Source organism: Fusarium phalaenopsidis (assembly GCF_050370095.1).
Source record: "Fusarium phalaenopsidis strain FUZ10S chromosome Unknown contig_32292, whole genome shotgun sequence".
Taxonomy (NCBI): Eukaryota; Fungi; Ascomycota; class Sordariomycetes; order Hypocreales; family Nectriaceae; genus Fusarium; species Fusarium phalaenopsidis.
The window spans coordinates 3,314,515-3,342,513 of NW_028145410.1; the positions used below are offsets into that span (position 1 = coordinate 3,314,515).

At 53.6% G+C, this 27,999-nt stretch overlaps 7 protein-coding genes across 7 annotated transcripts; 6 read left to right on the forward strand and 1 right to left on the reverse strand.

The window, feature by feature from the left end:
* Positions 1 to 237: 237 nt before the first annotated feature.
* LRP88_05281 (WD40-repeat-containing domain protein) lies at positions 238 to 2,754 on the forward strand (the record flags this gene model as incomplete). Its single annotated transcript, XM_083241839.1, has 9 exons — positions 238 to 242; positions 338 to 525; positions 578 to 1,143; positions 1,201 to 1,368; positions 1,425 to 1,810; positions 1,872 to 2,157; positions 2,250 to 2,432; positions 2,505 to 2,580; positions 2,672 to 2,754. The coding sequence occupies 9 exons, from the start codon at positions 238 to 240 to the stop codon at positions 2,752 to 2,754; spliced, it is 1,941 nt and encodes a 646-aa protein (XP_083102987.1).
* Positions 2,755 to 8,274: 5,520 nt separating this feature from the next.
* LRP88_05282 (or S-antigen, N-terminal domain-containing protein) lies at positions 8,275 to 10,268 on the forward strand (the record flags this gene model as incomplete). Its single annotated transcript, XM_083241840.1, has 4 exons — positions 8,275 to 8,339; positions 8,412 to 8,555; positions 8,637 to 9,396; positions 9,450 to 10,268. The coding sequence occupies 4 exons, from the start codon at positions 8,275 to 8,277 to the stop codon at positions 10,266 to 10,268; spliced, it is 1,788 nt and encodes a 595-aa protein (XP_083102988.1).
* Positions 10,269 to 12,090: 1,822 nt separating this feature from the next.
* On the forward strand, positions 12,091 to 13,705 carry LRP88_05283 (uncharacterized protein; the record flags this gene model as incomplete). Its single annotated transcript, XM_083241841.1, has 3 exons — positions 12,091 to 12,186; positions 12,301 to 12,426; positions 12,494 to 13,705. The coding sequence occupies 3 exons, from the start codon at positions 12,091 to 12,093 to the stop codon at positions 13,703 to 13,705; spliced, it is 1,434 nt and encodes a 477-aa protein (XP_083102989.1).
* A 2,537-nt stretch (positions 13,706 to 16,242) lies between these two features.
* LRP88_05284 (Clr5 domain-containing protein) lies at positions 16,243 to 16,888 on the forward strand (the record flags this gene model as incomplete). The annotated part of the gene is made up of 2 exons (XM_083241842.1): positions 16,243 to 16,358; positions 16,426 to 16,888. The coding sequence occupies 2 exons, from the start codon at positions 16,243 to 16,245 to the stop codon at positions 16,886 to 16,888; spliced, it is 579 nt and encodes a 192-aa protein (XP_083102990.1).
* Positions 16,889 to 19,460: 2,572 nt separating this feature from the next.
* On the forward strand, positions 19,461 to 20,792 carry LRP88_05285 (Formamidopyrimidine-DNA glycosylase N-terminal domain-containing protein; the record flags this gene model as incomplete). The annotated part of the gene is made up of 3 exons (XM_083241843.1): positions 19,461 to 19,479; positions 19,530 to 19,754; positions 19,909 to 20,792. The coding sequence occupies 3 exons, from the start codon at positions 19,461 to 19,463 to the stop codon at positions 20,790 to 20,792; spliced, it is 1,128 nt and encodes a 375-aa protein (XP_083102991.1).
* Positions 20,793 to 22,730: 1,938 nt separating this feature from the next.
* On the forward strand, positions 22,731 to 23,875 carry LRP88_05286 (uncharacterized protein; the record flags this gene model as incomplete). Its single annotated transcript, XM_083241844.1, has 2 exons — positions 22,731 to 23,349; positions 23,412 to 23,875. The coding sequence occupies 2 exons, from the start codon at positions 22,731 to 22,733 to the stop codon at positions 23,873 to 23,875; spliced, it is 1,083 nt and encodes a 360-aa protein (XP_083102992.1).
* A 1,752-nt stretch (positions 23,876 to 25,627) lies between these two features.
* On the reverse strand, positions 25,628 to 26,322 carry LRP88_05287 (PAS domain-containing protein; the record flags this gene model as incomplete). Its single annotated transcript, XM_083241845.1, has 3 exons — positions 25,628 to 26,029; positions 26,142 to 26,213; positions 26,269 to 26,322. The coding sequence occupies 3 exons, from the start codon at positions 26,320 to 26,322 to the stop codon at positions 25,628 to 25,630; spliced, it is 528 nt and encodes a 175-aa protein (XP_083102993.1).
* Between the last annotated feature and the right edge of the window lie 1,677 nt (positions 26,323 to 27,999).

A 27,999-nucleotide genomic window follows, 5' to 3' on the forward strand; every position in this document is an offset into this window, starting at 1 on the left:
ACTCCTATTGTGTCTATATCGCGTCTTGCGCGTTCCTATCATTTATATCTGAGAGAACTTGGAACCTTCCTATCTGGGTCAGAGTGTCAACGTCGGCTGTGCCTCGGTCATCCACCTCCACCTCCTCCGACCGGCCTCCCCGCTGCACCACGACGAACATCGCGACATCTTCTCCCGAGTCTCTCCCCAGACCTTAGATTCTTGTCAAGATATAGTATAAGACCTGAGAACGGCATCATGTTGTACGTACACCTTGTCCCCGCCACGGCCCTGTCATGGCGGAAGTTGCGGCTGCGACTTCTTGCGCCTGGCACAGACTGACGCCATGAGATTCCAGTGTCCTACCTCCCCCGCCACGGTATCCCACCATGGGGCCGTACGGCACCAGTTCGATACATCCCGTCCCTATGATTGAGACCAACAACACATTGTCGAATCCGACTGGCCCCGAGTGGCAGTTCCTTGTTGGCGAGGGTCAGTATTCCCGGGCTTTGCGCCTCCGCTTGCGCCTCCGAGACGAATTAGGTTTCTGCCTGTGTTGGCGCAACTTCCGGCTAACGCTGCTCGCAATCTGTAGGAACATATACGCTCAAAGAAGACCTACACCTTGCGACCCCTCCACCTCACCCCTCAGAAGCTACAGTACCGAATCCAAACCCGCTCTCGACTCACCCTCAACCAGCCACCGCCGGTACCAGCGTCTCCCTTGTCGCTCTAGATGCCCGGAATGCTCCGCCGTTCTTCTATAAGGGACTTTCTTCCACTACCCTCGCCTTGAGCGGTGCGCCTTCGAGCATTCAAGAGCATCCGAATGAAGGTCGCTACTCGGCCGAGGGAGGCATGAGCAGCGAGGACGGCAGGGCCGGCTCAACAAGCGATGCTCCGGCTACTTCTATAACGCTGGGCTCCGCACCAGCATTTGGCGAAGGCAACGCCTTGCTTGCGCAAGTACAGAGCAAGGATGTGAATAAGAAGAGGAAGCCCAAGAACAACATGACCAAGAGCAATTCCTCCTTCATCTCACGTGTTATTGTCAACGAAGGCCTCTCTAGGAAGCTTACCGAGCGACCGAGTGATGGAATCTTCGCTTTTGCCAACATAAACCGTGCTTTCCAGTGGCTTGACATGTCTTCCTCATCCAAGGTACGTCCCAATACGACGATTGATAGGCCCTGGACGTCTCCGCTGACACCATGACAGCAAGATTATTTGACCAAGATTCTGTTCACCAAGGCCCACTGTCTGTGCCACGATGTGAATACTCATACAAAGACTGTCGCACACCTTGACGTTATCATGGGCTTCTCAACCGGAGAGATCATCTGGTGGGAGCCAATCTCACAGCGATATACGCGACTGAACAAGAATGTGCGACAGCCTTTCTCATCTAGACACTGTTGCGTGGGCTATGCTAACAGGTGTAGGGAGCCATAAACGGAACTCCAGTATCAGCGATCCGATGGATTCCGGGATCTGAAAACCTGTTCCTCGCCGCCCACATGGACGGGTCTCTCGTGGTTTATGATAAGGAGAAGGAAGATGCCCAATTCAATCCTGAAGAGGAGGCAGTCAATGGAAATACAAGTGGCAGCAGTGGCGAAGCCATAGACGCAATCAACGGCAATACTAACCTCAATGGAATCCGCATCAATAAGTCGGTCCATTCCAAAAACCAAAAGACGAATCCGGTAGCGGCCTGGAAGCTATCAAACCACCGCATCAACGCCTTCTCGTTCTCTCCCGATAACCGACATCTGGCTGTGGTTTCTGAGGATGGGACACTTAGGATCATCGACTATTTGAAGGAAGAGTATGATCTCCGCCCCTTAGCCCTGCTCCGTTGGATTTTGCTCACCTGGCTGACTTACTAGGCTTCTTGACGTATTCTACTCGTACTATGGCGGCCTGACTTGCGCCTGCTGGTCTCCAGACGGGAAGTACGTCTTGACGGGCGGACAAGATGACTTGATCTCGATTTGGTCGGTCGTCGAGTCTGCGCTGGTGGCAAGGTGCCAGGGACACCAGTCTTGGGTGTCTGCTGTTGCCTTTGACCCTTGGCGATGTGACGACCGCAACTACCGTTTTGGAAGCGTGGGGGAGGATGGACGTCTTTGTCTCTGGGATTTCAGTGTCGGCATGCTTCACCGACCAAAGGCGGTATGTGACAATACTAATGATGATGACGGAGGTGGTCTGGCTGGTAGCCGCACCAACAGATGAACAGAGGCTGACGAGGGACGCACATGTAGCAATCTGTTCAACATCGGGGGTCTATCTCGTCACGATACACGGCCCTGCAGCGGGCGGAGACGGCGACTACGTCTAACTCGCGGCTGCGATCCGACTCGAACTTGGATGCGGAGGACGAAGAGGTTGTGATCCAACACCCTGTTGAGCCTCGAGCTCGGATCCCTATGCTCCCCCCTGTTCTTGTAAGTGCCGACCCCAATTGTGACGAAAAGCTGCCGTGGGGGCAACCAGAGCACTGACACGACGGTTAATAGAACAAGTCGATTGATACGCACCCGGTGTGCTGGTTAGACTTTACAGAAGACGCCATTATCACGAGCTGCAAGTCAGGTAAGGACGCCTCCGAATCTCGTGAATCGCACGTGCGAACCGATCAGATCGAGAAACCTTCTTGCCAGGCAGGAACTGACATGTTGCACAGGACATATCAGAACGTGGCTACGTCCTGGGTCGGAACTGGCGGCACAGACCGGAGGAGCAGAAGCCCCGGCAGCGGCATCATGATAGATGGATCGGTGATGAAAAAACTTTCACGGGCTTTGAGACGAGGGTGATGACGAATTGCAGTTGATGATGAGCTTTTTTTCACCGTGCTGACCACACAGACGGTCGGCAAATGGATACGTTACTTGGGGAGTGGTTGTTGTCGTTTCCATCATTGGTTGCTTCAGGGATAGCGGTCCCTCGCTTGGATTTGATGATGTATGATAGATAGGGAAGGGGAATCCACTTTGAGTCTTGTTTCTGCGAGTTTAGCTTGTGGTGCCGAGTGCCATTAGGCAGCTAAATTTACTCGGGGCTGGGATAGCAAAGGAGTCATATAGATGTCTCTGTTGGTTCGAGTTACGTAGTTGAATACCTTGCTTGGTAGGGAGGCTTTAACCGCTCAACAGGTGAGTCGGTCCTATCAATCAGTGGCCTCGGTCGAGCCCACATGGTAGCGGAGGCTCTTCGGGGAGCGACAAGTTGCCGCGCCAGAGATCCACCATGTCCACCATGAGGCATGAAGCTACAGGACCCTGAATTCTTGTTTCGAGATAGCAGGGGGAGCTAGCGCACGTAACGATTACCTGTATCCATTGCTGCATCTTCAAGATAAGAACAGAGTTCCTTGCTGCGTCGATGAAGAATGTGACAACTGATGGGACTAGCAGTGGATACGAGAAAGACGAACATGTGCTGAGGTCCATGTGAATTGAGAGAACATGATGGATATCAGACGAGGTCAGTCGGGTCGAGCTGTCAAGCCGAGCTTGGAGCTCATAGTAGCTCAACACCAAAGACGTCCAACCCAACGCAGTACCAGCATACGAAAATAAATGCGGGCTTATGCGCCTGTAGCCGGGCCAAGCATCATGCTCGCTGCTGGCGGACGCGACCCGGGAGCATCTGCCGCGTCGACGGACCGGTCGTGCATGGCATATGGGCGCAGAGCTCGAGAAAAGCGCAGGGAACAGGCCAGAAAAGAGCGCAGCTCCTCAAACACACAACGAGAAAGCTGGATGCGAAATGCATGGCTCGTCAGACGGAAACAAAACTGCATGTCTTGGCTCTGGCTCCCCCCTTGCACCTCGAACGAAGGTGAGGAGCCCACTCATCCCACTAACAGCGGCCGTTGCCGAACCAAACTTGATGGGCAGGGGTGGTCCAGTCGTGGATGGCAGACCATCATGTGGTGGGCTCGCCTGATGGCGTGGACAGTCGTGGACACCGCCGGGAGAGGGAGGACGTGTCGATAGCTGCTGTAACGGCAACAGCAGAGTGAGGCAAGGAGTCAGCGACTGATCAGCAATAAAAGAGAAGCAAGAGGAGAGACAAGCTTTGCTTGCGAGTTGGTGTGCATGATGACTTGGTGATCATCATGGATTGGGCCTGCTGCGTGTAAGGGCACTTCCACGAGATCTCAAATTCTTGGCTTCCTGGTCAGGGTTGAGAGGTGGGGTGAAGGGCCGACCAGATGGCTGTAAGTGAATCTCTAGATGTTGAGCAACAGGCTAGAAAAACCAGGAGAAGGGAGAGGTCGGAGCTGTTGTTTCGATTAGGTTGTTCATTGGTTCGCCATCAGGAGCCCGAGCCTCAGACTACGGACCTTGTTCACCGAGGACGTGTCCACAATCCGTCCACTTTGGGCTCGCCGCGATATCACCTCGTCCAAGGACCAGTCTCATCGGGCACAGTCATGATTAGAACGGATTGCGAATTCCACAGGGCTGAAGAGGATGGGTCTTTTTTTTTTTTTCACTCACCGACGAAAAAGGCCCAGTTTTCGGGACAAAAACCACTCAGAGGCTCCATCAAACTAGACAATTATTATCCCGAAGAAATTACACAACAGAGACAATTGCTCTTCAGCCTTCAATTTCCCAGCCAAGGTTACAGCCGAGGCGAAGAACAGAAACTGAACACGCGAGGCGTTCTAACTCGGAGCCACATGCCGACACAGCGCCGTTGCGTCTCCGGAGCGTGTCCGAGAGACTTCCGGGCGGCAGTCTGCTGCTGTGTCGCCCAAGTACTGAACCACCAAGACTTGGTGGCTTGGAAACCCTGAGGCTGAGAATTGGCGGACGGGAAGAGACCCAAGTGGCGACGCCACCAGTGACTGAGGTGCGCTCGTCACACGGGAATAACACGCTCCAAGCTGGAGTGGGTATGTATGTAGGTACGTAGCATCAAGTTCCTGTGAACCTGGTCGGCTCGGGCTTCAATCAGCGAGAATGGACATGGAGCTCCTCGGGTTAGATCTTGCCGCCCGCCATCTCGGTCCTTTGTCGCCGCGAGACGGCACCAGCGCCGGTCGGCGGGCGCTTGTTTGATGGGGAAAGAGTCAGAGTCGCGGGAGATGATGCAAACCCAAGATACGGCACGGATGCCATGACGAAGAAGCCAGACCAGGACAGGCCAGGCCATTTGGGCCCGCCCGGGGTGTGTGAGAACGCCTTCTGCACGCAATGCCAGGCGTGCATATTGCCGGTCTCTGGATCCGAAGCAGAAAGAAGCAAAAGATTTATGCCAAGAGCCCCTGTCTGTTGGACTGGGGGACTCTCATTTGGCCGGTTAAATGTTACTCTGTCTACCTTTGCAGTCTCGACTGATGACTGAAGTCCAGGAACTTCCAGCCCTGCTGGACGAACGAGGTTTACCATTGTCGCAATTCCCCCATGCTGCTTGGCAGTGGTGAATCCTAAGGGAACCAAGACTAGGGTGCTAGATGGTCTGGAGTCTAGGCCTGCTGACCTAGACTCGATCTCGCCGTCCTGAGAGCTCGCTGATAGGGCACGGTTACCGTTCGGCTGAAGGGTGTCATGGATTTCTGGCTGGACAGGTGTGATGGTGGTGCTGCAGTCGTGGTCCCGTGCCAACAATCCTTAATATCAATATTCCTCTTTTGTCTTTCATCCCATGTTTTTCGGTTCAGTACATCTCGCCCGGCTGACCCGACGAGAAAGGAAGAATCAGGTCAGGTACTGTTATTCTTCCGTTGCATGTGCTCGTTGCTTGTTGAGTGTATTGGTGCGCATCGACATCAGCGGCTGTCATCGAGAGCTTGTAGATGGATCCTCCATCAAGGGAAAAAGCGTTGGCTGGCTGAGAGCCCCATTCTCAGATAAGCAGCAAGTCAATCTATGGCCAACTCGAATGATGGGCCGAAAAGAAGCATGCTGTGACCGTGCGCCAGGGACCTGCTTCGTAGCTCGAAACGCAATTGTGCGATAAAATCAGTCAGGGCGGAGCCGCAGTGGCAGAGAGGCCATTGAGAAAGGGTATCGAGGCTTATGCCATGGCATCAGGCCCTAGCTCAAACCGTCCACCGTGAGCCGACTATTCGCTATCAAGAATGGTGGGTGTTGAGCATCGGTGAGTGCCCAACGAGATAGCGGCAAGCTCAAAAGCCGCTCACGATGCCCATTCCAGACCTGACCCGCCCAGTTCGCGAAACAGACGGACCCAGCTCGCTAGGAGGCTGATGAGGCGCTTCGCCTTTCCCCTCGTCGTCGGCTGCGGGCGCTGAGATCCAGGAGTCGCCAGCGTATCGCCTTGTCTCATTTGGAAGATGCGTGTGAGTGCGTGCTTGCGAGCTTGCGTGGGAGGCGCTGTCAGCTTTGTTGTCTGAGTTGAAGCATCATGGGGGGCCGCGTGGGGGGTTTTGGAAGCTGTGTCCAGCCGTGACTGGTGAGATGTAGAGCTACAAGGCGATGAAGAAGCCGTGGCCCCTTTACGCTGCGTCTCACGACAGGGAAGACGGATGGCTTTCTGTCTGCGTAATTCGTCAGAATAGTACCTGTACTGTCGAATACGCAACAGTTGAGGCGGAGTGTAAACGCTCTAACGTCAGACAGCCAGCCCGGGCAGATGAGGCGGTTGGGAATGCAGGTACGTAGACCGACCTCCTTCTAGGTAACTTTATCACCCGGAATTTCCCCCTCCCGTCCCGATCTTTTTCCCCTTCCTCATCTTGGTTCCCGCTTTATCGGTTACCCTCACCCTCCCAGGTCCCGCTTCGGGTTCGTCTCTTACACTCCCTCGGGGCTATTCCTGTGCCCTGCCCTATCATCTCCGCTTCTCGGCGTCCCGCCGCCGTACAAACAGACGCTCGGGGCAATTCGAAATGTTCTGGGACGTCCAGGGCAAAGCTTCCATCGGGCTTCGATAACACGACTCATGCCGACTCGTGCAGCAAACTCAAGGTCCACCCTGCCCTGCCAGCCACAAGCCGTGGCCCGGCGTCGCCGCCCCACCACCCTTGCCGGCTTGCTGTTCTGCCTCTGATCAGCGGCTGGTTTCTGGCTTGCGTGCTCGTTCTCACTGCTCACTAACGCAATGGTTCTAGTGGTGCCTCTAGAGGCACAGCGGACGAGGCACTCTCAGCGTGGCACAGTCACTCCCGAAGAGGGCCTCGTTGTTCAAACGGCAACTGGGATACGTAGGCGAGTGTCTCGTCGAGGTCTCGTCGAGTCGTATTCCCCATCTTCTCCGAGTCGCCGTTCTCCGACTCTGTCCTTGTACCCGGCCGCCCGTTTATACCGTCGCAAGCCTCCGGCACGTACGATGTACGGATACATGCAGCCACCTAGGTAGGCACTCATTGCCGTTTGGGTTCGTACAGTACTGTGCCTCTGCTGCAACAACCGTGCCATGTCGCCATGGCGATCTGGATTTTGCGTACGGAGTAGGTCGTCACCAGGGCAAGGCCTGCCCTGTTATCACCAAAGAGGCTTGGGGGCGTGGGCGTCTACAGGGGGGATGAATGTGCGTCGACACCTTCTTCCTACGTCCGTCCACCTTGCCGGTGTGGTACGGTTGGCATGATGAAAGGCAGATGCGACCATCAGATGTCCCGTTTGTCGTTAGTTGTCAGGAACATATTTCATGTACCAAGGCAAGCCAAGCAAGGCAAGGCTTGATCAGAGTTCCACACCCCCTTCTTTATAAGCCATTGCCGCCTCCAATCGCGACGGCGTCCCACTTGGATATCGTCTTGTCAACTTTTTCTCGACAATTATCGACATTTTGCCGGGTTTGCCTGGATATGAATCCTCAGTGATCGGACACGGTGGGCGTCTTATCAAGCAAGACCCTCTTTTATATTTTTGTCCCGTCGGTCCCATCCTTTCTATCCATCCCCTCTCCACCTGCGCCGCGCCGCTTGATCTGCTGTATCATCTCTCGCCTCCCATCGCGCGGAGCTTGACGGGCCTGCGACCCTTGTTTGGCCTGGCCCTCGTGGGCTTTGGATTTCCTGATCTCACAGCCCCACCATCTGCAAAGAGACTGTACCCACCACATCCCGCCATCGACTCGTGCGTGGGCTCGTGGTTCTCGTTCTGTAGCTCGTCACTCGCGGGATGTCCGTTGTCGCTCGCTGCCCGTCTTAGCCGTGACCCCAAATAAAAGCCTCCGACATCCTCCATAGCTTCTTTTTCTTTCCTCTGGTCCCCCTCTTGGTCGTGTCTTGGTCAAGTTCTGTCCTATTCACCCCCATTGCGCTCCTGCAGCGACACAACACAACCGTAACCGACGCTTATCATGCCGTCCTTTAAGCCCTTCTCCTCAGTGACCGGGCGCAACTCATACAGTCTCTTCGACATTCGGTAAGTTTGCCGTTGACTGCGAAAACCACAGGCAGCTGGCGGTTCCGCGTGCTGACTGCGCTTGTCCTCCAGATTAGACAGCGACTTCATCGTCTTTCGAGGAAGCGAACATGAGTCGTCCGGTCAACTTCTCAAGGGCACTCTTGTCCTCTGCCTTCAGGCGCCGCTAAAGATGGAAGATGTGCGCCTGCGACTAGTTGGTACTCTGCGCCATTCGTGGGTCTCCCCCAAAATCTCCAAATTCTATCAGCCAGGTCCCATCTGGGACGGCGACTGACCATTGTGATGAATGAACAGTTGGGCTGACCCGAGAGGAAGTGCCCCTGGCGTTTCGGGTCAAAAAGTAGATAAGACGACGACGATTCTCGAGCACCGATGGGCGCCCTTTGTGGGCACCCACGGTAAGAGCATGACGCTCCCCGCCGGAAATTACGAATGGCCCTTCGATTACATGCTCCCTGGCAACATGGCCGAGAGCGTTGAGGGCATCCCCGAGGCCTCGATCACTTATAGACTCCGAGCGACCGTTGGACGAGGAAAGCTCGCTTACGACCTGCACGCGAACAAGCACCTTCGAATTATCCGAACTCTAGAGCCCGGCGCTCTGGAGTTCCTCCACGCCATGAGCGTTGAGAACATTTGGCCTAACAAGGTCGACTACTCGATTGTCATCCCTCAAAAGGCTGTTGTCTTTGGCGGAGTGGTAACGATGGAGATGCGATTTACACCACTACTCAAGGCACTTGAACTTGGTGACATCACAGCAAGACTGATTGAAGTCCGTGAATGCTGCGTCCAGGGATCTTCAGGTTACAGTGTCAAGGAGCACCGAACAGAACGTGAGGTGTCGACTTGGAAGTTTGAGGTGACGAGGGAGGAGCACTGGCAGGATATGATTGAGGATACTGGCCAGGAGGGCTGGGCTCTGACCAAGAAGCTCAGTCTGCCTAAGAGGCTTCGTCAGTGTATCCAAGATCTGAACCACCATGGTATCAAGGTCCGACACAAGATTAAGCTGACCGTTGCACTCTGCAACCCCGATGGCCACATTTCCGAGGTATGTTTCCCTAGAACTGTTCATTCTTTTATTTGCTAACTCAATAATTGCAGCTCCGAGCCACACTCCCCGTTTCCATCTTCATTTCCCCGAATATGCCTCTCGACGAGGAGGGCAACCTTGTCGATCAGTCACCCTCTCAGACCACCGAGCAAGAACTCACAACCATCGCACCTCCGGGATACGGCGAGCACGTCCTCGACCAGCTGTACGAGGATGTTGACATCAACGGTTTCCAGACCCCTGGGTTCCAGTCCGGCGTCAACAGTCCCTTCTATGCGCAATCTCGCTCTGGCTCGGCCGAAAACCTCGCAGCCGCCCTCACACATAGCCGACCTGTGGCACCTGCTGCACTATCATCCCGACTAGCAGATGTGTCACTTGACCCTTCGCAGCGAAACTCGTCCTACACTTCGATTGGATCAGCGGGATTCATGTCCCCGACGTCGGCTCCTCACGCCGCGGCTCCGCGATCGGAGCCTGCGTCCGCCGCTCTCACTAGGAGCAACAGCGCTGGCGATGACTCGTCACGCAATTCATCAGAACATGTCGATCTGGACGTATCTGACTTGACCGAATTGAACAAGGTGCCGAGCTACCAGACTGCCGTGAAAACACCGGCACGCTCGCGCTCTGGAACCGGTGATGTCGTTCTCCCGGATTACCAGACAGCGCTGAGCGCTCCACGAACACCACCAGCGACTGATCACCCAGCCGATCCTTTAGGTACTATCTCGGAGGATCAGGCTGGCGAGGATCACCACATTCAGCATGTCTCGCGCCCAGCCAGCTTCATTGGCCGGTCCTACACAGACGATGCTGCTACTTACAGAAGGATGCACAATGCGCAGGGACGCAACCAAGTCTTCTAAACAGACGACCTCTCTTTTGTTTTTCTTTGGTTACGACAAGGATTGAAATGTGCGCATGGGAAACGGTCAAAGCGACATCAGCTCCGGGCGGCGTTCATTTGGTTTGGATACTTGGGTATTTATTTCTTGGGAAGGCCACAAGTCATTTGGGCACTATAGACTGGGTTTATCTTGTTGAAGCGACTTCTTTGGTACAGGATGGACTACGATGATCACTATCAGAATTGGAACCAGAACAATGCCTGGGGAAGAGCAGAGCAGAGCGGATGGAGAGGCGGCGTTGCATGTATGATTAATACCCCTGAAGCGAACTGATAGCAAAAATGATGAAGAAATGGATATCTACTGGGCAAAACGTCTGAATGCAACGTCTGAATGTTACATGGTGAACTAGAACAGTTATTGTAGATGGAACGGAACTTGGAACACACCAAGGTTTGCAACGGGAATAGCCAGCATGTCGCTCCGACAAGTTTCGACAATGACATAACGGGTATGACGAGGTGGTGGCAATGGTTCATTTGGACGGAGCACGGTCATGATCTGGCAGAAAAGCTTGTTTGATGATGGTGGTGGTGTGTTGGCAGCAATCAAGGGGCTATGTGAAGCTTGTCTTGACTTGTTGGCGCGGGAGATCGGAGTTGTCAAGAAGACGACTGCATGGCAGTCAGGACCAGGTCGCAATGATAAGAGAGACCTTTTCGTTACTTCTCGCGTCATGGCTTTCCCAAGTGTCGAGCCAAGATTCTGGCCTCGCACATGTCTCGATGCTAAATTAGCACGTCCACAACCTCGGCGGTACGGTGCAGCACTCTAGCGTGACGTGCCACCGCGCAAGGGACCACAGGTGTTGGAGAGAAGGAGGGGTTGACGTCACGACATTGAGACAGGAGGGTCTGGTGATGATTGCTTGGTGTTGACCAGGCCGAATATCTCTGGCGAACGATGACGGGGCAGACTGTCACTGAAGAAGAGAATATTGATATATTTCCTGATTTTGCGCTTCGACACTCTTTTTGCTCCGTTTATTTCCAATGGAAGTTCTCTGTGCTGGTGGAGGGGATGGAGCGAGAGAGTGGAGGTGATGCAGGCCTCAGATCATTCGCCATCCATGAACAGCTGAACCTGGAAGTTGAGGAGCTGAGTGAAGTTCAGCTTGTGTTGCGATGAAGCGAGGACAAGCGTGAGTGCAAGAATAGTTTTTTTGGGATTGTATCAAGACACAGGATCTGAGGGACGGCATGTTTGCGTAGCTGTAGATTTGTTGTGTAATCAATTAAAGAACTGACATGGTTACAGTTACTGTACTACCAAAAAGAAATAGAGAAACGTAAAGTCGAGCCATTCCATCCTCACCGACTTGACGACGGTTCAGCTCGTGCCGTCCTGCACCTTCCCTCTTGTCAACCTGGTACAACGTCATCCCCACCTGCACCTGCCACTAAAGCCCAACCCACTCACCCCTCGAGCTCGAACTCCTCCTGGCGATCCTCATCAACGACGTCAAGATTAACCGCCTTCATTCTTGTCCCTGATCCTGCTCTTGGCTTGGCTGCCTCCCTTCACTTACAGCTGTGTTTGCATTGATTTAAACCCCACCACTTGCCCCCACAACCAAAGGAAAAAGAAGCTTGAACCCTTGACCGTCCGTGATACCCCTCTTCGCTTCTAATCTGCTTTAAACCTTGGGCCCCTCCCTACCTGAGGTTCCCTGTCTGCCAAGCTCCCTGACAGACAAGTCCAATTTCAACGACACGTTTCCTACTTTGCGACATTGTCATTTTCCTAACGACAACGACACAACGAGCGACACTCGCCCATCATGGCTTCGCCGACGACCTCGAACCTGCCCTCGAGGGCCACCACCGGATTGAGCGCCTTTAGTGACGATGCTATTCCCGAGGTCGACCCTTCAACCGTAGGTGACCCCCTACCAGAGACGCGCATAGCATGACTTGCGCAAGCTTGTAGCGACCATGGAAAGAGTTAGGATCTTGTGGGAAAGAACACAGGCTGATATTTTGCCGGATAGACGGCGGGACTGCTCGCAGAGCGGCTCCAGGCCTGGAAGCATGCTGTTGGTTACCTCGAGGAGTATATGAAGGCCATGGAAAAGATTCACGGTCACCACGCCAAAGAGTACGAGAAGGCGCTGAAGGTATTCCTATTCCTCCCCGATAGAGACCCCCGCTAGCAACCGAGTTACTGACCTTGCTACCCAACAGACCATCTCGAATCCCCTTAAGGAGGGCCACCACTTTGACCAAAGTCTGGGCGGAATTGCCGGCTTCTTCGAGAACATGCGCTCCAACACCCAATCCATGATCAACACCAACATCGAGACCGAAAAGAGCATCAAGGGCTCTGTCCTCCCCGTTCTCGAGCGACTGCACAAGGAGATTAAGCACAAGGCCAAGGAGCTGGCTCACGGTGCCGAAAAGGGCGCCAAGGAGGTTGAGAAGGCCCGTAACACAACACAGAAGCATATTGAGCTGCTCGGACAGCAGGCCGCTGCTTTCGACTCTGCTGGTGGTCACCTCAGCAGCAATGACGACCCCTATGTCATCTACCGGGGTGTTCTGCACCGCTTGAATACTCAGGTCATCACCGAGAACAACCACCGCAACGATCTTCTCGCCGTGCAGAACAACTTCTCAACCTTTGAGTCCCATGTTATCGAGGTGATCCAGCAAGCTTTCGAGGCATTCGTGCAACTTGCAGGTGGTCAGGCTGAGAAGACGCATGCCCTTCACAACGACATGTTGGGCTCAATCCAGCGAGTTGGCCCCGAGTTTGAGTGGAATGCTTTCAAGGACCGCAGCGCCGATCGTCTCGTCAACCCTAACGAGCCCGCCCGGTCTGTCGAGGCTATCCAGTTCCCCAACATGGACCACACGGCAACTCGTGCCCTGATCGAGGGTTCCCTGGAGCGCAAGTCGCGCAACAAGCTGTCGTGGGGTTACTCGACTGGCTACTACGTTGTCACGCCAGCCAAGTTCCTGCATGAGTTTAAGGACTCGGACAACAACCGTGTGGACCCCAAGCCTGAACTGTCCGTCTATCTCCCCGACGCAGTCATCGGCACGGTTCAGGGCGAGAAGTTCAGCGTCAAGGGCAAGGACAAGTCCAAGACAATGAGCAGCAAGCTGACTGGCTCCACCGAGCTACAATTCAAGGCACACACGGCAGCCGATGCTCAGAAGTGGTTCCAGATTCTCTCGGACGTTGGCAAGTCGACAGCGCCTCTCAGTGTCGGTTCCAGCCCAGTTGCCTCCGCGCCCACGTCGCCCAACCCTCAGGGTGCCAACGATAACCCGCTTGACAACAAGCTGCAGTCTCCCATCAGCCCGGCGGGCGAGCACAAGGCACAGGAAGCGGGCGTCGTAGGCGGCGAGGCCCCTGCTGCGACGAGTGAGAAGAAGGCAGAGGCAGCTTAATGGATGAAGTGAGGCGGACGAAGGGTGACAACCATGCCATGGCATGCCGCGCGTGCGCGCAGCTGCTCACATCCGCGTGCGAACGGCGATATCTATACCCAGAGCCATGCATACATAGGCAAACAGAAGCTTGCGCTGCGATTTGACGATAGCCCCTAAAGCAGGGCTAGCGACAGGACACGGCGGGACTTGATGCCGGGGAGGATTGCGATGGTTCTATTTTGTCAGGGTGTCGAGGGTGTTGATGGAAAAGAGAAGTTTGAGAACCTCAAGAGGCGGTTGCCTTGAGGTTGATTTATAATGGCTGGAGCCATGCTCCTAATGGTCGACTTGAGCGAAACGGATGGTGATTGGTGATATTGCGGGTTGCTGTTTGGTTGAGTTGTCTGATGAGGTTGTCGTTGGCCTATACCTGAGGTTTTTGAGCCTACCTACCAATGAAACGTTTACTGCGGCCTTGTCTACGCCATGTCAGTTTTGTGCGAATCACATCTCTTCATCCGTCCATACTAAGGTGAGTCTTCACGTGTCTATTACCCGACGGCCATGCTACTTTTCTCTTGTCTCGGGAGTAAGCTTGTCATTCACGGTAAGCTAGAGCCCAAGCCACCCCGAGCTCCCCGGTCAAGCTCTAGCTCTCGCCAAGGAAACATGGTGAAGGAGCTGATCCGCATACCGAGATTCAAGTGACGGTTACGTTTCGGATGTGACTGGGGGGTAGGGGAGCGTTGTCAAATCACGTATAGGTGTGGCTGCGCCAAGTGACGGCCGGGGAGACGGGAGCTGGGAGAAGCTGACCCAAAGACGGGAAGCTATTAACGGGGCGACGATCTCAGGGTTTTGAAGATGGGTTCGTCCAGGGGGTGGGGGTGTGATGGGATGGGATGCGTGTCACCCAGCCTGCTTCTGCTGCTGCTGCGGGGGAGACAAGATGGGCGCCCACGGTTGTGAGTGAGAATCAGGCTCGGGGCGAACCGCCGCTGAAGGAGAGAAGGCAGCAAGCATCACATCCATCACAGATGAGGGGGGGAGACAACAAGAAGTGAGGCTTTCTTTGCCCACCCCCTTTTCATGTATGAGTGTAGGTGCGTGCGTGTACCTGAGATGAATCACCATGTGGTTTGTGATGGAAGTCATCTTCGGCTATTGACTCGGAGAGTGAGTGGTTCGCCAGCGGCTGAGACAAAAGATAGGACGACAACGACGCTACAATAGACGTCGTACCGCGCGTTCAATGGTCCATCTCCGCTCTTTAACGAGATACCAAAAAAAGACGAAGGAAAAAGAAAAGAAAACAGGGCGAGCAATTCAGAGCCTGAAAAGAAACCGTCCACGCGCCCTGGTCGCCTTGCGGCAAGCCAACTCAGCGGCAGCACAGCTTGGCTGGGCGGGCTTTCCTCTGAGACAGGGGTTTTTCTTCTTTACAGTCAAAACGAGGCTCTGACGATGTCGGTGAGTTGTTTCTTTCGTTTTCGAATCGATGGGAGATCGGTTATGTCGATGCAGTTTTCCCACTAGCTCTTTTGCACATCTATATCTTGTCACCTCTTCCCCCATGTGAACCGCACTTTTTGCTCTTGTCATCTATGGGAATACCGGGTATTGAAACGAAGACGGTTATGTGGATGCTACGTTGGGCGGCAGGATGAGGCTGAACTGCCACCACCGACAGGCTTGGCTCTCTCCCCCTCTCTCCCAGGCTCCGGGACGCGGAAAAGGCAGTTTCAGTGACAAATAGGGAGAGAGAAGGTGGTGGGGATCTCGATGCAGGAATCTCATTGACTCTTATTTTGCTGTGTTCCTCTCACAAGTCCAGACCGTGAACGTGCGTGTGTGTGTGTGCACAAGTCCGCCTTATATCAAGCATCTTAAAAAGTCCTACATGCAGAAGAAGGGGGAAGCACATGGTCAAAAGATGAGAGAGAAGATGGTAGCAAACAGACAAGGTATGCATCCCGTCACCCTCCTTGTTCTGTATGTCTGCCTCGCTGCTGCAGCCGCCTTGAGAAAGCCACCCATCTTTTGCGAAAACGAGGCTCTGAAGAGTACGCGCGGAAACTCTCTTAAGTACTCGATAAGGCTCTGAGCTTTGTATTTTATTTTGGAAACACAGATCAGCTTTCTCCCAATAGCGAGCTACACCCCCCAATCCTTGTTCGTTTTAGTCTCTCTCTTTCTCTCTCCTTTTCTTTCTCTTCCCCTGGTTTTTTGAAAGTGGTGAGGAACAACAGCACTACCACGCAACGCTACCCATTTACAACAACAACCAAAAGGGTTAAGAAAAAGGGAAAACAGGAAAAAGGAGGAAGAGGAAAAAAAACAGAAAGAGGAAAAGGAAAAGAAAGAACCAATCCATCTCGTTGCCGCACCTCAATGCTCATCAATTTTGCTGCCATCTCCTCGACTGTCATCGTCCCAGGATAGAAGACAGAGAGTCAACTCGAGAAACTCCCCTTGACACACAACACTCTTTTCCCCTCCCCTTCCTCAAACCCAAGTCTTTGTTTTCAAGTCCTTCGTCGGCAAGGCAAAAGATGATGGCGAAGCCTTGGAATGAGCATCGTGCGACAATCACCAAGCTGTACATCCAGGAGGGGAGGACGCTCGAGGATGTACGGGGCATTATGAAGACCGAGTATAACTTTGAGGCATCGTAAGTTTTTATACTCTTGTATAAACCTACCATCAGAGAAAGCTACTGACAAACACTCAACGTATAGCATCCGTTCCTACCGGCAACACTTTGACATCTGGGACATTGGCAAGTACAACTGCAAGAAGCGCCAGCAACGCCGTCGCCAGTCCCTCAAGAGGCCCATCCTCCCGTCTCCGCTGCGCTCTCCCCCAGCTCTCAGCAGCTCCTCAGAGACGTCTGACCCTGGATCCTCGCCAGCCTCGAGCTGCGCGAGCCAGCGTTCCCCGGAGCAGCTCCCCCTTCCGGCCCTCCAGCAGACCCCTCGGTACGCGGCGCCGCCGTTCTTTGACGCCCATCAGCTACCCGCTCTGCAGTCGTCGTCGACCCTGCCTGAGCCTCGCATCAAGGTCGAGAGCGGCGGAGGAGGGGGAACGGGCTGGAGAGACATGCCCATGTACCCCAGCGCAGCGCCGCATCCTCCCCAGAGCGTGCTGCAATCGTGCGTACCCTCCTCATCCTCCCCAAATCCCCAAGAGCCTCCCAGTTGACAAGAGTCCTTTTCCCCTTTCGTAGAAACGTTCACTATACCTACGCCGACTCTGCACACTGGCATGTTCCCCGGCCACCGCTGCCGCTGCCGCCGCCTCCTTCGACGTTTCTCGGCAGCAACCACTCTTCGAACGAGTACTGCGGGTCGTCGTACCGTTGCGTGCCTGAGTTCCCTCGTCATGGCGAGATGGCTTCGGGTCTGCGTGCCCCGAACCTGTCTATGGTGAGAGGGCATGGGCGCCACGGTGCCTTGCATCCACCCTCGGTCAGTCTCCCTGTGAGCTTCCAAGGAGTTGCCTCAGGGTGACTGGTGTGTCTCGTGTCGAGCATCACTTGTCAGGCTCCACTTACACACTCCATCAAGAGATGGACAAATCAGATACAAGGCCTTTGGGTTAGAAGACGGGAGGAGCCGTGTTCCAAGACACAAACTCCACCCATCATTGGGTCACGCTCATTTCAGGAGTCACAGTCAGGCAAAAAGAGGCAAGGCTTGGGCAACACTGTGGGCAGTCACTTCCGGGTCTCGAAATTGATCAGATACGTTTGTATTATTACATAGCTTTGTTCTCTTCAGCTACACCTACCGTTCAAATGACACGCTCTTTTACATTCCAAGGCCAAAGGCGCACATTATTGATACCAGATGGTTTCAAAACCATAGACACGCGCGATTGCGAGAGCAAAAGAGGTCCTTGCCGGACCGTGACCATAGATCTGTCACTTGACAGGGCTGATGGAGTGGACTAGTCATAGACTGCCAAGTGGAAATCAACCTTTCAAGAACATGTTAGCGATACGTCGCAACAAGCATGTCAAGACAAGAAACGGGTAAAACGAAGGGATTTTCAGGGTAAAGGTGCCTTGTCACAGGCGTTATCGTCAAAGCAATATGGCTACGTTGACCGTCGTGATATTTGTAACATCATTTGGAGGAGAGATAGTGGAGGGGAGAAGAAAAGTGACTAACCTTGATGGCCTGCATCACAAACTGCCCAGAGTGTTTACAGTCAAAGACGCTTTCAACATGTCAGCAGCTGCTGTTGAAAGGACTGCAACAATATTGACATCAAGCATCTCAATCAGGCGATAAATGATTTGTCGTCGTTGCGTGAAGCTCGGACATATGCTTGTCGTTTTCATTTGGATTCATCAGGGAGATGATGATCTGGAAGACGGCTGGCGCCTGGTTGTAACTTACGTTAGAGGTCTCTGATTCTTCTGTTAGCCAAGATCACCAATTGGCATCAACAAAAGCATGTGTGAGGAATGCGTATCAGGTAATGCATGAATGGTAAAGAAAGATGGTGTCTGCATCGGAAACCCGGATAAGACTCGTCATCTGTATCATCATATAGGCAAGGTAGTAATATGTGCAGCAAATACTTACAGTCTAGGGTCTGTCATCCCCGAAGAAGGATCCAGTGGAAGAGGAAGACATGCAAATGCTAGCACTCGAGGCAAGTTAGCCTCAGAAGTCCAATGTTATCCAGCAAATGATGGACGAGCGTGACAAGTCAGTGGGCGAGGTTTTCTAGGCCTGCCGCAAAGTGGCTTTTCGTGCTCATGTGGTATGTTCGGAGCCCAGTGCCGCTTCATCATACAAGTCGGGGGACGGGTCGAGGAGAGATGTGGCATACCTTGCTAGAAAAAACTTCAATCATGTTAGCATGAGCCACCAAAATGCAAAGCAGCAAAGGCAGAGAGTGAAGGTGTCCATCAGAAATAGCCATTTTATATCGTCAAAGAAAGATCTCAGCCGGTAATTTCCAGCGTATATTGTAAAAAGAAATGATCATCACGAGAAGGGGTGGGTGGTTGTGTGCGAGGTTCCAAACGTACCATTTCAGCCCAGGCTGGGCGCGGAGAGAAGGCTGAGCATCCTCGCAATGATCCACCGCTTGGTGATGAGCGGTCTATGAAGAAGTCAGCACGAGTCCAGAGCATGCTGATGCGAAAACGTGTGCGTAATCGTAGTCTTTCAGACTGACGTGTAAAAAAGAGGTTTCATTCCCATTTGGGTCAAAGACTCTAGTTTGCGGTGTAAAGTGTCATCAGGAAGGATGGGGAGAGGGCAGCGCGACGCACTGCGCATTCGGAACTCACCTCAGCTTCTTTGTTTGTGTTGTTGAAGATGGAAAGCTTGTGAGAAGTTGGAAAGATTTCGCGAGAAAAAAGTTGAACAAAATGCACCAAGAGTGGAGTTGCCGGTTCTACGTTTCTCCGCCCCGGTATCCCGGCCACTGGTAAACTGGTCCACCTTCGGCGCAAAGAAGAAATTGAGCCCGTCCAAACCAACCTCGCCAAATAAGAGTAATCTTCAAATGTGGATTTGACCAGTTTCTGTTACGAATACTTTATCAATTACGGAGTAAGGAGTGCATATTCGATTATGTAGTCACATGTCAAAATTGGAGTCAAGGCCGCTCTCTTCACCCATGTCTATCACGTGATATCGCGTTGACTGAACACGCCCTTCGCGTTCACATTAGGTCGGTGACGCTACGAATCTCGCCTGTTGCTTGTATCAAACCAAAAGTCTCGTAAACTGAAGTCTGTGTGTCTGCCAAGATGCCTGAGATCGCCGAAGGTTGGTTTGAAATCCATCGTTGCAACTAACCAGTTGCTAAAATCGCCCAGTCGCGCGCATTGTCCACTTTCTTCGTCTTCACGTTGTGGGGAAACGCATTGTATCCGCTTCAGCCATAGACGACAAGAATGTCTTTGGCAAGGTTGGTACAACTGGCGAAGAGGTTGAGGCCGCTCTTAAGGGGAAGCAGGTTTGTCACTCCCAGCCAATAATCTACAACCCCAAGGCTAACAACTTCAGATCGTTTCCGCAGGAAGCCAGGGCAAATACTTCTGGTGAGCTGCAACAGCTAATAGCTACCCTGTGTAACGTTGACAACTCACCCATGACTAGGATCACTTTGGATAAACCCCCACACTTGGTGATGCACTTTGGAATGACGGGTAAACGCTCAGTCTAACTTGGCTGCACATTTGCTAACGGGTCTAGGGTGGATGCACATCAAAGATGAGAAGACGGCATACACAAACTACTACAAGAAGATGAAGGACAGCGAGCTCGAGCAGTGGCCGCCCAAGTTCTGGAAGTTCCAGTTCAAGACCGAGGGCTCCCCTGGCGTTGAGGTCGCCTTCACAGATGCCCGTCGATTTGGCCGCGTGCGGTTGGTTGACTGCCCAGGCGATCAGATCAGAAAGCACTCTCCCCTCGTTGAGAACGGCCCTGACCCGGTCGTAGACCTTGATCGCTTCACCGAGGACTACCTCCGAGGTAAGATGCGCGCACGCCACGTCCCCATCAAAGCCCTGCTCCTGGATCAAGCCATGATCAGCGGCATCGGAAACTGGGTCGCGGACGAGACCCTCTACCAAGCCAAGCTTCACCCCGAGCAGTACTGCGACGAGTTTGATGACTCGCAGGTCACTACGCTCTACAAAATGATTCGCTACGTTTGCCAGACGGCTGTCGACAAGCTCGGCGATTCAGACGAATTCCCCGAGCACTGGCTCTTCAACTACCGATGGGGCAAGGGGTCCAAGGGCACCGCGACCAAGCTGCCCAACGGAGAGAAGCTCGCCTTCATCACTGTCGGTGGGCGAACCAGCTGCTACGCGCCTGGTGTCCAGAAGAAGACGGGCCGCACCCCCACTGGCATCAAGGAGGAGCCTGTTGACGCAAGCCCGTACTTCGAGGAGCCCAAGAAGTCGCGAAAGAAGCCGGTGGACTCCGACAAGGAGGTGCGCGCACCACCCGTGAAAAGGAAGCGTGTCGAGGCGGTGAAGAGTGAGCAGAACGGGAGTGTAGCAAAGACAGAGGAGGGGGCAGACGAGGCACAGCCCGACCTTCGCAGGAGGTCTACTCGGCTGCGGAAGTAGACACTGGCCAAATGATGGACCGCACCATGGTGATGCGTCTTTGGAAAGGACCCCATTCTGCTTCTTGACCCGGACGAGCGAAGATGTGGCGAACAGCTCATGGTATATATAGTCAATTTGACCAGCAAGCGCATGCTCAGAGACGTCACATTTACAAAATCCCTCACTTGCTATCCCTTTGCCATGCCACTGAGCCCGCTCACCACCACTTCCTTTGGAATTGGGCCGTGGCCGACCATGTTGGAAGCGCCACGTTCTGTGAAGAGACTGCTTTTGCACCCAGAAGCGACAGAAGGGCGGCTCGGCTGTGTCTCCTTGCATCGAAGAGGCCGTGGATTGGGCCATCACCTGACGCGCAATGTGTGAATGTCACACAGGGGGGCGGCAAGTGTGGGTGTCGTCGACCAGGCTGGCGCTTGTCGGGACCAGCAGTTCCAGAGATTTTCTCCCGCAGAGTTTCAGACAGAGCAGAGTCTAATACTGAAATTATCAGCTTTTCAATGATTCAATTGCGGTCTCTGAAATGGATGTTGACGTTGAAAAAAAGCCGAGTTGCAATATCTTTTTCTTTCCTCTCCTCTCCCCCACCACGCCCAGAGTCGTGACATGTCTGTTGGTGGGCTGGGAAAAACAGCCGTGAGGTCCACCCACACTCAATTGATTGCCCTCTCATCGCGGACACTGCTTGATCGCTTCCAAGACATGCTGCAGCGAACGGTTGGGTCGACCGTGAGTGATAATATGCGCGAACGAGGGAAGTTCGTTGAGATAGGAGCGGGGGCTGAATTGCCAGAGCAATAATATATCTAGCCAGGTCTTCCCAATCCACAAGATGAGCCCCCTTTCTCCGGAAGTCTTGAGCCGCCGGGTGAGGCCAACTGCTAAGAGTGCTATGCTATCTACAGCTTCGAGGAGCCGGTCGGGCATTGTCCTCTCCTCCCCCTCCTCTCCTCTCCGCTCCGCTCCTCTCCTCCTCCCCTTCGCATCCTTACTCTCACCCCAGCCTACTCCGGCCGTCTTGACAACCAGGTACTCGACCAAATACCCAATAAGGAACAATACCTTTGTCCGAAATCTCCAGCGTCGAATCGACTCTCATACGAAGCATGATTGGACCATTTCGACGCCGGTCCACATGTGAGGCGGCCGAGCCTCAACCACCCCTCCCTCTCTTCGTTGACGGCCACAGCAAGCATCGATATTGAGATGGAACCTGTCTGCCTTGCTTCTCTTCTCTCTTGCCAGGTTGGTGGTCGTTCTTGATTCTCAATATCATCCAATGACTAGATGATCAAAGCATCAAGACTAGGACGCTGACCGCTGACCGATTCGCACCCAGCTTTTTAATATCCAATGATGTTATACAGATGGGTTGCTTGGTCTAGACGGGGGACAGAACCCGCTTGGCTAAATCCCGTCCGCATTGGATGTGAACGCCTTGTTGCCTCCTCTGACGATGCATCCATGGCACGTATCCAGCGAGTGGGATGGTGTACTTATTCCTGCCTTACACTTCTTCTCATTCTGCCACCCAAAAGCCCATTCCTTGATCTGTCCGGCCTTTTTGTCAAACCCCGACCCCATCCCAGACCTCCCTCCTCAAGAAACCTGGCGTTCCCTCAACCCACCTCTCTACTTCCCACAGCCCATAGGTTGTCTTCCGTGAGTTTTGTCTGCCTTCATAGCTTCTCTCCCTCAAGCGGACCTCCCTATCCGAGGCCTGCCGCCAGCCTTGGCCAACTGGAAGCTGTTGGCAACATCCTACATGCCTATACTCAAACCAGCTTTGTCCTCACTCGAGCGCCGGAGACTGCCCCTTTCGAACCACCCCCGACCGTCTCGAAAGCTCCCAGTGAAGACGGCGTCGATTTACATCGCCCTCGACCTAGGTGCGTAAGCCTATCACCTACAGTCTCTACCAGCTAGACATCTTCGCACATGGGCCGACGTGCCAAGGGCTGGTATCCTAACCAGTTAAACGATCGCCGTAAACAACAAGAACAGCGCCCGATTGCTGCTGCTCCGGGCAGCATGGACATTGCAGACGAGTATCCCGCGTCGGCAACCGTACCGCCGCCGAGCTCAACCAACCTGGGCATGTCGACTTCACTGCCCAGCCGTTCCCGGGGTGCAACACCAGGCCCTTCGAGAGTTTCCAGTGCCAGGCCCAACAGGTCCAAGGCCAATAGGACCAGGTCCAACGAGAATCTTTGCATGCGCATCCTTCGGCCGGATCAGACTGAGGCGGTTGCCCGAGTGCTTCTAGTCGATCACATGAAGTACATAGGAATCAGTGAAGAGTTTGTCACTCGCAACGGTATATTCTCCATTGAGCTCCGCGAGGATAAAAAGAAGTACATTGCTGAAGGGCCAGGCTCAACGGGAATACTGTATGCGGAATCTTCTGCCGATATCACGATCCTCCATCCCAGTAGGGATCCGAGCAAGACCGTCCTCAAGCGCGCTCTTGTCTTCAGGCCGGAGTCTTCGGGGCAGCCCAACCATGATATCAGGGTTCCTAGGAGGATGAGGCACCTCTGCGAGCCTATGATCGAGGGTAAGTAGTCTTGCTCGACCTCACCACAAGGGGAATGCTTGTACTAACTGATTCATGACAAGATGTCTTTGGACTTGAAGTCGCGACCCTCAGCGACCCAGGAGACTTCAGCCTTCTTTTGGGACCTCAGCAGCATACCTGTGTATCAGGGGGCGCCGCTTGTCGTTCATGCTTCGACCATGCAATGCTAGCCTCGAGCATTGACTTACCCTATCGGCCAGGACAACACAGCCTACCTCATGGTGGATATGGTCCACCACAAGCCGCCCCCGACTCGTCTCTGACTGCGCCGTCCTATCAACCGCCGCCTGGCGCTGACGATGGCCGATGGGACGATGGGATGCAGTCGACAAGCCAACAGCCCTGGGATTATGGCCAATGGAACGATGGGATGCAGTCCACGAACCAATGGCTCTATGACGATGGGACGCAGTCGACAAGTCAACAGCCCTGGGACGATGGCCAAGGGAACTATGGGATGCAGTCGTCAAGCCAACGGTTCTGGGGTCCCTCATCTAACATGTGAGAAAGAGGGTCATGGCAGGGAAGCCATAACCAGGGAAAGTAACGGTGTTTCTCGGTTGGGTTTTGATGCTGTCATGTGTTTACGATTGTGTTCTTTGATGTTATGGCGAACGGAGGCGTTATTGGGAATAACAACTGGGAAAAGCACAAAAAAACACAAAAAATAGCAAACCAAAAAAGAAACACAAAAAAATAGAAAATGAAAAAAAATTGGGGGAAACTGTCATTGGTCCTGTGCCCATTGTGATGTTGATGGTTGAGGTATACCCACACGGAGTAAACAAGACAGGAGGCAGTACCCAACTCGTCTCAAAGACTGCGTCGTCATGGCAACATGAAGAAGTAAGGAGAACAATAGAATACATACTCAAACAGTGTTCCATCCATTCCATCGTGGTTGTCATCATAGCTTTGCAGCCGTCCTTGCGTGAGTTCAAGAGAATACCCACAGGTCCTCCAGTCGACCGGCCGAGTCACCCGGACCCGAGCCGGTGGATGACATCGGCACAAAGCAATGTGTAAACGGCCCGCTGAGTCTCCCCACGACCGTGATCAGTCGGGTGCTACTGTACCTGGGCCGTACCGTGGGTGCCGGTGTACCGACTCTTGAGAAATCCCTGCCTCTTGGGAACTGGAAGGGAACATACTATGTATGTATGGCTGTCTGACCAAAGCCAGCTCATCAAATGCAGTCGACATGTGATAAAGCTGGGCCTTGACCGGTTCCTTGGGGACGCCGTTACATCCCAGACCCTGGCGATCGCGATGGCTGACAGGGAGTCGTGAGGATCGAGAGCCAGCCCGCTGCTACCTACAGTACAGCCAACACTGCCTGATGCAGCGTCAACCCCGTGGACACATGGCGCACGGTGGGGTTTAAACTGGAGTAAAATTTGACCAAGTTTGAAGCTTTTGATGAATCCTGCTCGCCAAGTAAGAGTATAATTTTCTGTCAGATCGTTGTGATGATCCAGTAACCATGCATCGGCAGTTCCATCGCTCGTCCTTGGCTCCATCTCCAACCCCCAACAGCACCCTCCCCTTGTTCATTCTCGCCTGTGAATCGCCACGAGCTGCGAATAGAGTCACAAGACTCCCTTATGCATCTCCAAGAAACCTGAAAGTTTTGCTCAAACGCCCGAATTATTCCTGCGCCCAAGGGCGGCATCTATGTAAATCATTCCCTTTTCGCCCATGCCCACGTAGTAGTGACTCCCAAAATGTTTCGTCATCCAAGCCCTGTCTGCTGCCAAGATCTAAATTCGTGTATTTCATGGGCGTGAATCATCAGAGTATGATAAGAGAATCAAAAAGAGAAATGACCGAGCTGTCAGCCGAACCGAAAAAAGAAACGAGGTTCCGCCCTCTACAGCAATGTCCCCAACACCTTAGAGTGCTTCCATTGATATGATCTGATGTCGTACATGGTAAAAAGAGAAATGGTTGTCAATGCAAGGGGTATCGTGAGTATTCGTAAAGCCTGAGAGCAGCGAAGTACCGAGACCGTATAAGTGAATCCTGACGCCGAGGGCTTCTTTGAGTAATGTTGAGTGACGAGAAGAAAGCTGATCTGTAAAAAGTAGTGAAACCGAACATTTGCGTGTACGTAATAGTTGGGGGGTTTGTTGTGTTTGGTGATAAGGTTGGGCTCCTGGTGTGGTGTTGCGGAGCCACCATCCAAGGTGGAACATGGTTATCGGATCAGACGAGGGCATTCAGAGTGCTTCGCGTCGACTTGGTGTTCTCCAAGATTTTAATCTGTCTCACAAAGGAACCCAACACAGTATTGAGAACCGCTGCTATCCACCGGAACTGGGATGATGGATAAGAGGTTCTTGAAGGGCTGGCCGTGCTTCTTGTAGTTGGTCACGGGAAGCTGAATCTCCTGTCCGGAGAACACGGCCTGACGCATGCGACGGATGGCAGACTTGTCCGAGCTCCGCTTAGAGGCTCGCTGGCCTCCTGGAGGGGATTGCAGGAAGCGACAGTTGCGGCCCATCACCTCATGGGAAGAGTAGCCGGTAAGCTCGGAGAAGGAGTCGGAGACGTAGATGATGGGAGAGTCGGCCTGGAGCATGTCACAAAGGACAAGGGCGACAGAGCAGTCGACGGGACCGAGATCAACCTGAGGGTTAGGCCGTCCGACGACGCGAAGCTGAGACAGTCAGTAGCTGAGACTATCATCGAAAGACAAAACTCACCAAGACCGCCATAATGTCAATCCCGCTGGGAGCGTAGAGGCCAGGATATATGACGGGATCTTGAACTTGACGCCAGGTGGTAGCGGATGTTACCATGGTGCCATCGGGATTTAGAGAGCCCTGCTCTGGAAACTCATACTGTCGGTCGAGTCAGTGCGCTGCTCGTTGAAAGTCAACTTCACAAGATACTCACGTTCAGGGCGTTGATCTCCCATGGATTCATGGTGGGCGGCGCCCTGGGCGCCATGGCGGACTGACGAGGGGAGGATTGCCGTGAAGAAGAAAGATTCCGAGCTAGTGAGGGCAACAAAGCGTGCATTGAGGCTGCCATTGCGAGTTGGACTAGAACTGGAGTGAGGCGATATATAAGTCGGTATTCCTCGTCTTGTAGGACGAAGCAGCAGGTATGACGAGCAAAGGTAGCAGTAGGATTCGTATTAGGCGGAAGACAGGGTTGGATTGGGACAAGTCGTAAAGACGAGATGCGAGAGGACGGATGAGGAGCAGAGCAGAGAGGCAGACAGACGCATAATCAGCCAGGTAAGCAACGGCACGTCCAGGATGCCGGCCTGATATTGTCCCCAGGGTGTGTCAAGTGCGCAGGAAAGAGTCAAACTTGCAGCTGGGAGCATCAACACAAGAGAGGGGACCCTGAGGTGAAGAAGGGGGGCGTGGCAAAAGACGAGCGGAGTGGGTTTAGACAGCAACGTTTCTTGTCATGCTGATGTTTCTGGGCATTGGATCATGGGTATCGCTGCAGGACGATGGATTAGTTGATTAATTGGATCCTGGGGAGAGGAAACTGACATGGTGCAGCTTGATGGTGACTTCTTGGCCCATTCCTGGAATGGCTTTCGCTGTCGCCTAATAGCAATAACACAGCTAATAAGAGGGCATGCGCTGTTTAGACCACGCGGTAGACACGAGAAGACGAGTCTAGACCGCAGAACTGGGGTGTGTAGAATGCAAGATGGGTAGGGGGGAAAACTCGATCTCCTGCTCCCCCGAGCACTTGGTGAGATCGCCGGCCACAGTCTCCGGGCCCGGGATCGGGATCATCGGTGAGCCCCACTGCGCTTGGCGCCGACACGCCGGATTGGCGGACTAGTCTAGGTCCAATCGACGCTGCCATCCCATCAGATACATGTGGCTTTGGCTGTAGATCGGTGCATCGAGGTTGTACCTCTGATCGTGTCATCGACAAATTATAGCTCTAATCGGGGTTTGGCAACATGCTGCTTCTCTCAGCCGTTGCCAGGTGGCTGGGTTCTCACGATCGAACACTTGAATCTATGTTTTGCCAGCTCACAGCAGCAAGAAAGACGCTTGGCTGAAAGGAGAGTTGAACGCGACTGGTTAGTGGTGCAACTGCTCAGGATGGCGATGCCATCATGTTGACGACTCGAGACTGCTTCGAAGGGAGCGAGCAGTCCTGCAGGAACGGACTGCTGAAACGAAATTGCAGCCAGTCCGGACTGAGTTACCGCCTCGCCGACATGCGTACGGCTGATGCTGTAGCTGATGCACCATGGTTCAATAGAGACAAGTTTGATGGTGTTTTGGGGCGATGGCTTGCCGAGCCGTCGATGCGTGGACCCAAGTCTTTGGTCCCGCGATCACGCCGCCATCCTGGCCCATCACAGGCATCGGAGGTTTGATGGAAAGGGGTCCTCTATCGGCGATGGGGCCATGCATGAAACAAGGTTCCTCACCGTTGGCGCTCTGGCCGAACATCGAGATGGAGTGACAGTTGCCGTGCCCGGCAATCTCCAGCTTGGCAGGCTCCAGCAGCGTCAGCGGTGATGCCATGATTCGATGAGGCCTGCAAACAGGATGGCCGTGCAGTGGGGAAGAATATCGGTCTGATGAGATGGGTTTTCAGACCCAGGACAGCTCACTCTTCCCTCAAAACTGTCTCGATCCA